The sequence below is a fragment of the Pipra filicauda genome, unplaced genomic scaffold, assembly GCF_003945595.2.
Source record: "Pipra filicauda isolate LSUMZ 115617 unplaced genomic scaffold, ASM394559v2 scaffold532_size348037_pilon, whole genome shotgun sequence".
Taxonomy (NCBI): Eukaryota; Metazoa; Chordata; class Aves; order Passeriformes; family Pipridae; genus Pipra; species Pipra filicauda.
Window position 1 is genome coordinate 145077 of NW_024104679.1, and position 10916 is coordinate 155992.

General features: G+C 43.2%; 1 protein-coding gene across 1 annotated transcript; it reads left to right on the forward strand.

The window, feature by feature from the left end:
• Positions 1-1917: 1917 nt before the first annotated feature.
• Positions 1918-8380, forward strand: SERTM2 (serine rich and transmembrane domain containing 2). The gene is made up of 2 exons (XM_039387145.1): positions 1918-2313; positions 5620-8380. Exon 2 carries the CDS (start codon positions 6206-6208, stop codon positions 6482-6484), a length of 279 nt encoding a protein of 92 aa, XP_039243079.1. The 5' UTR covers positions 1918-2313; positions 5620-6205; the 3' UTR covers positions 6485-8380.
• The last annotated feature ends 2536 nt before the right edge of the window (positions 8381-10916 follow it).

Here is a 10916-nt window from a genome sequence, read left to right on the forward strand (position 1 = left end):
GGGTGAAAAGAGCTGAACAGAGAAGCTGAATTGCATGGACAGGGAGAGAGAGCCTTTCACTTCAGCACTGCTCATTAGCATTATATAGAAAGCAGAGATGCTGGATTTCAACAGCATCTCTTCTGGTCTCATTTTCAACATTCTCATCTTCAGCACGTGTCTTCTGGTTCTCATAATTCAACCAGCAACATAATTCCTGGTCAAACAGAGCTCTCACTTGTTTCTTTTTAAATACAAGGACAGGTACCAAAGGTTTTGAGGTGCTGTCAGGTAGTTTGTTGGTAAAGCAGTAATTGTACCAATTCCAGGGGGAGAAATGCACTCCTTTATTATTGTACTTTCATTCCTACGTGCCTAGCAGGCAATGGTGGCATACACTGCAAAATTGGGAAAATATGATATTGCACATGATACTACTGCACGTGACATCACAACAAAATAAATGTGAAATAACATCAGCAATCAAATCTGCCTTTCAAGTCTTGGTTTTCAGAGGGTTCATCCCATCACAGAAGCATGAAGGAACTGTTTTTTTTCCAGAGACTATGTTTTATTTATCTAAATAGTGTCCCATTGTGTACACTGTGTTTGTGAACTCCAGAGAATGATGAGCCCTTAGAGAGATGCATTTATACTGCAGCTCTCCATCCCAAGAGGATGAAAGAGCTGTGCAGCTCTGGGTTTCATTACCCTTTGGCCCCTCTGCTCAGGCTGTGGTCATGAGGAACCAGAGAGGGAAAGCTATTCTGAGGAGACAGTTTTGAGATTAAATGGCTCTATTTTGTCACTGAGAAAGCTGCAGAGAGAAAATTAACTCATCTTTCTGAAACCCCAGTGGGACCCACTTTTCAGAGGGGAAGCTTGTTTCCAAGTGCTCCAAAAACAGGCCTGGGAACTGCCACGAGCCAACTGTTCAGCGTGGGCCTGTGGGTCAGGTTCACCCTGTGAGGTGCCTTCAGGCAATCTCCTTCTTGGGCACAGGGACACGGGCACATGAAACACAGCTGCTCACAACTGTACAGAGCTCGGGCTCAGGCTGTACACTGCAGCTACTCCATCCCTGTGCTGGTCACCTCCTCTGCTGGTGACACCTTGGGACTGCTGCAACCCATCCCAAACTGACCTCTGTCCCCGGCACAATGAACCACCCTGCAGAGAGCAAAGGAAATCCTGTTCCCCATCTCCTTTCTGAAACATGCACACAACTAAGATTATGTGGATTCGTTGATACAGTTTATCCTAATTTGTGTCATAACAGGAACAGGATCACAAAAAATCCTCACTTTGTCAGCTGCAGGGAGTGAAGAAACACAGGTCAAAAGGTGTGGCAATCAGAGGGAACAGTGTGGTTTGGGTTCTCACCCAACCACGAGAACCCAAACCTCATTCTGCCTCATTTCTGTGGTACCTTGTAGGTAGATTGTGCTTCACACATTCATAAATTAGCAAAAATACTTTTTGCCTATGACACCGCAAAGTTGGGTTTATGCTTATTCATGAAAAGTTTCAAACTACTCAGGGGAGAGAGGACCTGTGAACTAAACACAAAGCACCAAACCCACCCAAACCACCAAACAGCAAGCACAGGGACAAGAATACCTCAAAAGCTCCAATGCCAAAGAGCAATGTTTGGGGACAGTCCTGAGCTGAAAAGTGACACTTGTCCACACTCCAGACAGGAACCCAGCTGGGAGCCCTCACCAGGCAAACCTTGTCAAGAGGCACAAAACAAAAAAACCTTTGCACCTCCCAGAAAACGAGCGAAACTCATAACCTATCCTCCGGGCTCGTGTCCCGCTCCTCACTCAGCAGGCAGCCCTGCCTCGTTTACCACTCGCAAGCACGAAAGAGTTAAGACGAACCTGGCACAAAGTTTGCCGCGAGCTGAGCTCACAGCCTCCCTCTCCCTTCCCTCCTCGCCTGCTGCAGCGCCGGAGCTCTTTATTCATCGGCTCCGCTCTGCCCGCTGCCGAGGGAGGGCACCGGCTGCTTCCACCCAAGCAGTGAAGCCCCTGGAGCGAAGGCTCCTCGCCCCTTCTGCTGTTGCCCGCGAAGGAAGGACATCAGCAGTGGTGCTGCTCTGTGACATCCCAGGGTAGGGGGAAGAGCCATCGCTGCCAGCAAGCCATGTGAGTGCAAGAGCAGAGGAGAAGGAAGTGCACTATCCTGACTCCAGCTATAAGACAGCTAATCTTTGCTGCACAATTCCCACTAGCTGGAATGTGGGATGTTCCTAGATAAATCACCAGCAAGCTCCTGGTCTGAATCACGGACTCTCGTGCCTTGTCCCAACACCACTGCCTGCTCTGAAAGGTAACTATGCTTTATTCCCTTCTCTCCCTATGCACTCCCACAGCTCAGGCACTCTCATAGCCTTCACTTCAGCATGAGAACAAAAAATACTGCCCACCACTAAAAGAAGAGATACCACTCTATCCCCCCACCACTTTCCTCTCCCTCAGATCCTCCCTGGAAAAAATGCAAACCGTGGATGGAACTGGTACTTCTGATGTTTTGCTTGCATTTCTTCAATGCTGGTATTTTTCTGTAAAGGTGCCCTAGACAGAACACACCTGGTACTGAGTGTTCAAAACTGTTCTGTATTTGCCAGCCGGTTCAGTTCACTTTAAATTAAGGGAAAGGGGAAGCTACACAAGCTGTTGTTCTGTTTTGTCCCATTACCTGTTTGTAAGAGCTGGAGTATCGTGTGGAAAAGCAAAAGAGGACTCAAAAAAGTTGCCTGCACTTTCAGAGGTGCCGTGCTGGCAAGTGGCACTGACACCCAGTGAGGGAGTAGAAGGAAGCGAGTGGGCAAGACAGGACATTTACTGCACTTGCAGGATCAGTTTGTACTCTCTGTCTGCATTGTTTTGGGGGAAAATCTTTCTTTCTCTCTGCTCCCCTGTGACCTACAAAGGGTGCAGACTACAGCCATGCAAGCTTCATGAAAACTGCAAACCTGAAGCTACCCACACACCCTGAGAGCTGCAGTGAGGGGCTGGTAAATTCAGCAGCCATTAAGTTTTGGCTGCTGAAATTCCTGTCTCAGGGACACACTCCAAGAAGAAACCTTTATGTTCTTGTGTATGAGGCTTCTATTTTCACTGCAGATTTTTATTAAATGAAATATGTTGTGTTTGGTTTTTTTTAATCTCTAATTAAAAATAACAACAAACTGATAAAAAGAAGTGTCTGCTTGGAATCAATCTGTACCCACTGAGCACCAGTGATCACTAATGGTGCCTGGCCCCTCTCAGAACTGGAGTATTGTCCAGCCAGAGAATGATTAAATCTTGATGAACAACTGAGATCAGAGGGAATGTGGGCTCTTGTTATGCTGCTCTGCTCTATAACAAACTTCCATTTAGTTCCTCTGCCCATGGACTTGAGGGCTTCTCATGGTAACCAGTGACATTTTGCCTTCATAATCTGTCATACAGTTATAGTGCTGACCTGCTTCATACACAGTTTTTCAGAATTACTGTGTACCACTTATTTTTACATCACTTTGGTCTCTACAGTCTTCAAGACTCTATTCCTTAAAAGGGGTTGTGCAAAACTAAATGTACCAGATATCCAAAGAAATGTGCCAATGGGATAACTGGTAGATTGAAAAGCAAAAATCTTTGGGGTTGTCTGGAGCTACTGAATTATTTCTGGCTCATTTCTGGAAAAGATGCAGTTCATGTTACAGTTTTCAATAGTCTGAACAGTTGATTGCTCCTGACAAATCTATAGTTGCAATTAAGAAAAACCCCAAACTGTGCCAACTCCCCATTGCTAATACTTCTTACTATTAATCTGCTCCTTTCATCAATAAATGCCCAGCTGAGCTTTGCTAATTCAACATCTTGGTTTGTAGTAAATTACTGAACTTCAGACTAATGTCCTCAGCATTCTGCAGTCTAATTTTATGAAGCATGTAAAGCCATTAGACTCTCTGCTCCTTAAGGAGAGAAACTAGCTCTGGCTTTTGCTTTCAGTAAGAGAGCAGATGGGATGGGCAAAGGCAGTGCTCTGTACTTTAACTCACACAAGTGTCAGATTCCAGACTGACTGCATTTCATGATCAACAGAGAAATCAGATTGTAAGGACAGAGGTTTGAGTCAGCCAGTTACCTTCACACCCTTTATTTCCCACCTGGTGTACAGCATGAGAACATTCTTCATGGGAAAGAACTTCCATTTGTGGATTTGAAGTGTGAAAATCACAGTTACTGCCCTGTAAGTGAGAGCAAAAGTGGCTGGCTGCCCCCCAGCCTTCACCTTCATGTCCCATGGCTCTGCATCAGCACAAAACCTGCTGCCACAATAACTGGCTCCACAGGGCTTGGGTCAGCTCCTGGAGAAATACTAAGCAACCTTTTCCTCCTGTGCCTGCCCACACCCTCCTACACACAGCACAGCTCAGGATCCACTACACACGCAGGGGCTGCAAAAGTCAAATCCCCAAGCTATTGTTTCAATCAGCAACTTGGCCCAGCTTATTACCAAGGAGGATCTGGTCCAATATTCCCTAAACGGGATCACTGTTCTCTCAGATGCTTTGGTACTGAAGAAGGTACTGTGGGAGCTGGAAGTTAAAGTGTAGACAAGCCTCCACGCCCCTTCTCCAAAAACTCAGCTCATCAGATGTTTCCCCATCACATGAGCCAAAGCTGGTCTGTCTTGCTTGTAATAAAAGCCTGCAGATCAGCTCCTTGGTGACTCCAGATTTCAACCACCTCTCTCTGAAGAACAGCAAGGTGTTGTTCCCATTGGTGCATAGGGAGAACATAACCAAACACTGTCAATAAATCAGCTGTATTTTACAAACAGAAGGCTCATGAAAGTCAAAATGTTTTGCAATATGTCTTCAAGGTGAAAATTTAAATGTCAGAACTTCTATCATTTTGACCTAATGTTTCATTTTAATCTGACTAGCATAGTATAATACTATGTTAATATTACTCTACTTACATCCATGTAGGTGTATAGGGAGTGAACATTTTAAATTACTGCATCAGTTTGTTTCAGTGCTATCATTTTTGTTTCAGTTAAAACCAAGATTCTTATCAGAGCAGAATGTGATTCTTTTGGATGCACCATTTACAGTGAAATTTCAGCATTTTTATTTTCTGTTTCCAGCTATAAGAATTGAAATTGCTAAAACGTTAAGATTCCTCCCATTTCTAGTAAGTTCTGCTGCCAAGAGGTGAGTGAAGTGTCATATCCTGCAGCAGTGCTGCTGCAGTGGGATAGGTAGGGCTCTGGATACCTGCCAGGTGCATCTGGCCCCAGAAAAAAGGCTCCTGATAAACAATAAATGAGACACAGTGAAAAACACTGATTGGATTCGTATCTATTCGTATCTTCCCTTTGTCTGTGACAACTAATTCCATAGACTGTGGGGCCTTCTCTTACCCATAAGTAATGTGAGTGTTACCAGAGGAGACCTTAACAATTAGATGGGCATGATCTTGTTCTAAAGTTAAATACTCAGTGCTTCTCCTGATTTCAGTGTCTCACAGGAGCATGATAAGGGGTTTCTTATCTATTTGTTCTAAAGATACCACATATAGACTAAGCTATTTTGGTACCTGGCTTCATTTCTCTCTCTCTCATTTTTTTTCATTTTAGAAAGCTGAATTTTTGACTGTTCGTAATGAGGAACTCAAAACTCCATGCTCTTTAAGCACAGATCATTAGCCCAGGATTAGGAGAGAAGACATCCCTCAGCAATCTGGCAAAGCAGAAAACAACCCTCCCCAGCTCACACAAGGATAAACCACCTGCTGTGGGAGATGGTGGCAGAAAGCTCATTGTGCAATTTGTTTGGAAAACAACACCAAAGCTGTGCAAACCTTTGCAGCTCAGTTTGAGAGAAGGACCAAAGCTTTTCACCTGCCAAAGAAGCTGACCTACCAAAAGAAGGACCAAAATACTTTTAGCACAAAATAAAAGCCAGGGAGAAGTGCAGAACACGAGTCTAATGCTTGTTATCATTGTGACAGCAACTTGCAAAATGGTTTGCAAAGTCCTGTCCCGTGCAGTGTGAACCAGCAGCCTTGACACCAAGAGGATGGAGCACCTCTTGCTGAAGCCATCGTGACATCTGTCCTAAGTTGCCTCTCCTGACATCCTTTGTGAGTCTGGTGAGGGAAGACAGGAAAGGTATGTAGGGAAAATGGACCCAAGCTGACTAACCCCCAGGCCCCAGGGAGCAATGACTGAGACCTATTTAAAATCCCGTGGAAACCTGACTGGCCGTGTCCACCTTCCAACTCCGGCTACCGAAGTAGGCACGTCAGCAGATAAATATTCCGGCCTCTACGTGTACGTGGGATTGTTCCTCACGCTCCTGGCTATCCTCCTCCTCCTGCTGTTCTCCATGCTCCTGCGCCTGAAGCACGTTGTTTCCCCGCTCTCCGTGTCTCCAGAGGGCACTGAGAACGCCCAGCAGTTCACAGATGTGGAGATGCACAGCAGGATTCCAACCACATAGAGACCACAAAGCAAAGAGGAGGGTTCTGTGCTTGTGAAACGTGTTTTGTTCAGCAAAACGTGGTGGAAAGAACCTGTGGCTGCCTGTTGAGCCCCACAACTTCTTGCACAACCATCACTAGCAGCACAGAGCAGCTGGGAAGTGTCGTGGCTCTCGGGCTGGCTGGCTGTTAACACTACAGCTAACCTGTGTGCAACACCCTCAGTCAAATTTACATTACAGAAACCTGCTGCTGTCAGGAAACACTCATAGCCCTCTAAAAACCTTGCAGCAATCATGAAGACCACAATAATAACAGCCAAAAACCCAGAGAGACATATAGCAGAATGTGTCTTGGAGCCTGTGCTTGCTGACACCTCTCTCTGCCCTTAAATATCTAGCTTGTGAAAGGAGTTGAATGAACAAAGGTGAGTTGTGTAAGTGGGAAGAACCCACAGGGCACACACAGAAATTATCAGTGGCTTGAATATTCTCAGGCATTTCTCCCATTCAAGAAGGAAAACTCTAAATTGCTTTTTTTCCACTGAAATGGCAATTACACAATGGAGTTTTGGAAGTATACAAATGTTTCATCACCTGCTGGAACTACTGCTTTTTGACACTAAAAGCCATACAGTGAATAGTTGCATGCTAGATATCCAAAAGAGACAGAACTTTAAAAGAGGAAAGAAAATAAAGCCAAAATTTAAGCAAGGTTTAAAGTAAAAAGAAAGCATCAGCAGGAAATGAGCAGCAGGAGAGAAAAAATGTTAAGATACTCTACCTCTTCCTTTGTTCTTCATCACATTAACTGAGCTGAATACAAACATGTATTTCAGCTTCCCCAGTAACACTCAGTAATTAAAATGCAATGTAATGTTTTGGAGTCAAATGGATATCACTCTCCTAACAGACTTAAGTTCATAATAACATGTTGTTTCAGATCCATATTGGGTTTTCTTCCTCAAAAGACAGAGCAGTTCTTCCAAAGCTGTTTCATTTGTTTTCCTCCAAATAATGCTGAGGAAATGCCAGGGCCTGGCACTGCAATCATGAATAATGTGGACAACCCTGGACAAAGACTAAGAGGGAATATGCAAATGGAAAGTAAACTCACTGAGCACTAAAAAATAGGATTGCATTCAAATATCCTGGTGGAATTTCCTGGAGGAAAGAAATGTTTACTTACATTTATGAAGCAACAATCTGACCCAGTCTTCTTACCTATGAATGATGTTGAGAGAGGTAGGCTTTGCTTCTGTATATGGGAAAGATGGAATCAGATATAGGATATTTGATGGTATATGAGATATCCCAGTGGTCCTGGGAGCACCACTTCTTCTTACAGAAAAAACTTGAGTGAGATTGTTTCAGCTACATCTCTAAAGGGCACAAATTTTACACAGCTTATCCTCTTTATTACAATCTAATTCTAGTTCAGCAATAAACCCCCCTGGATGCTTTCCACATGTATATACACTTATCTGCTAATCCTTGTCTCTCCAAGGGCTTGGAAAGTGTAAACACCTGACACAAAACCAGTCAGGAAGACACTGGCTGTCACATGGACTTGTGACAGTAACACAAATCTGTTTCTCAAATGCTTTGTGTACAACAGGTTCTTTGTTTACTTTAGAGGTCTGTACATGGTGAGCTGTTTGGAATATGGCTTTTACAGCTGACTGTGTGGGGGGGAGCAGAATGACAAGTAACATCCACACTGGACACACTTGGTCCTTGGGCAGGACTAGTGTTATTTCTCTCTGATGTATGTAGTATGAAACTATTTAAAATTTGCTTCCTTATATTGATGAAGTCCCTTTACACTCCATTAATCCCCACATAAATTGGTTTAATCTGTGAATCATAGAATCACTGAATGGTTTGGGTTAGAAGGGACCCTAAAGCTCATCTTGTTCCACCCCCTGCCATGAGCAGGGACACCTTCCACTAGCCCAGGTTGCTCTGAGCCCCATCCAACCTGGCCTTGGACAGTGAACTCGAAGAGTGGCTGTGTAAGGGAATCCAACAAACAACACACTCACAGCAGTATCTCCCCATGCCATGCTTGACTGTGTTCCCCTGCAAAACTGGCAGGAGACAGGCTGCCCTCCACTTTCCTGCCATGGGGACAACACTGGGCAGAATGGTGCCTTCACACACCATCTAAAGATTGGCTCCTCGAGGAGTGCTACTCTCAGAACTGCACAAGAGCCAACATTTTTGGTGATGATCTGGATATTAATCCAGTGAAGACAGAGGGATACCAAGTTAGTCAGTGACATTTAAATTTAACAAAAACCTATGCAGATCAAGTTGGCTTGGTATGTGTCATTCATTGAGCCATCATAAGGCAGCCTAGCCCAGCCTCAACATCTGACTCGCTCTCTAAAACTTTTCCATTTTCTTGATATGCCATTCAAAAGCTACAACTTACCTAGACCATAAATGTTCTAATATACTAAATCAGCAACTAAACCACATTAGCCTTCCAGCACAACTATCTGTAGAAAAGCCTTGTATCCAAGAGGCTGCAGAACAGACAGCTTTAATTGACAGACTTTTATTGACATAAAATCTCAGATCTACTAATGAAAAATGACATTATCAGAACCTGAGCCAGAACCCAAACTCTGATTGCTCTGATCTCAGCCAAAATGCCCCCCAAGACAGGTGTCAAGACTGAGCTTCTTTCCTTCATACTAAAGAATGTTACTTCAGAAAAGTCTTACATTTTAAAACTTATTCAGTAAATATACTGTAAATAAATGAGCAATCACTTTATATGTCATTACATTATACCAGATACCATCTTTGGGCAGACTGTGTATTGCTATATGATACTGTTATGGAAGGTACCGTATCTTCTAATAAAAAAATGACAAGTTTTCCTTTCAGAATAAAACCCAATTTTGCAAACAACGTGACTAAGTAGAGGATCAAACTTGAGCCTCCCAAAGGACCTTTTTTGATATTACTTGAAAAAGAAACAAAAAATGTTTGAAACTCAAAAATTATGTGAAGTCACACATCCATTTAACTGTCAGCATTAATGACAACTTAGTTGTCTGCCCTGTCTTCACTAGGAACAGAAAGAAGTCCTTACCCTGCAGTCACTACTGTGGTAATTGCTCAGGAGGTAAGATCCTGAGCAGACAGACAGTGTCAGTGCAGACAGACAGCTGTGGATTTAAGCAGGTGAGCAGCTCAGGACAGATGCAGACAACTCCTCTGCTGACAGGTAATGCTACAAGTCACATTATTTGCTACAGATTAGGTGGCAAATTGGGTGAGACTGTGGAATGACTGTGCTTCTTTTCAAGGAAGATACATCTTTGTGGTGTATCCACACAATTCTGGTATGGACAGGAAGTTTGTTGACAGTCCTGTTTATTCATGTGCCCTGTGAAAACATGTGCAGTTGTACAGTGACATGTGTGACTAAAAATTCAGATGCAGATATATCTGAAAAGGGGTATTTTCTTGGTACATGAGCTATCAATTTAATTGTTGACATTTTAATAGAAAAATAAACCTAGAGATGGTGAAGTCTGCTTGGACTCAGTGGGGCCTAAAAAAGACTACACAGAATGTTAAGTAAAAAGGATCCAAATACTTGTGGATTGGGGAAGATATTATTTTTAGCTAGTGTTCCTGACACATATTTCACATTTGTTCACAAAAAGGAACTGCATGTTACACACTCCATCTGCTGAAAGCCTAGCCCCATAAAGCCCTCTGAAATATTTACCATCATCAAGCTTTGACAGAAGGTTGTGAAGTCCCTGCATGAACAAGAGCAGTCTTTGATTCCCAGTGTTCATTCTGGGGGCACAAATATCAAAGAAAAACACAATGGTAAGTTGGTTCCTTGTACACTTGCTCTCTAGAATGTGGTATATGAAAATTTCCTCCTCAGTCCTTTCATTATCGAGAACAGTTAAAGTATCATCTAAGACAACTGATGTCATGTGTGAAAAATAAACTGAATTTGAATTTTGATGGACTGGATTTTTCAGAATTTCTTCAGCTGAAGACAAAAAGAATCTGTCCAGCTGTAGATAAAAGCTAAGCTGTAAAAGCAGATCTAAATGCAAGAGGGAAAGTAAGGTCTGTTGCAAGTCATATGTAATTAATAAATCACCCCCTCCTTATACTCCCACCTCCACTTCATGTCTATGTAAACCTGTCAACAGGGAAACAAATGATGAATAATTCAGAAGACTATTCCCTCCTTCCTTCTCCTCTTGATTTATTAACCCATTTTTAAAGTATAATTTGATCAAGTTAATAGCCACAGACTTCCTGAACTGACTCTGAGCATTAATTCTGTCTGCATGGTCACAGTCCTACTCTTACAGTCCCATTTAATAGCAATGGATTAAGAGACCACAAAAGGCACCTGAAAGCCAAATGAGAGCTCAGCCACTCTTTGACTCTTGAAATCTGTTCT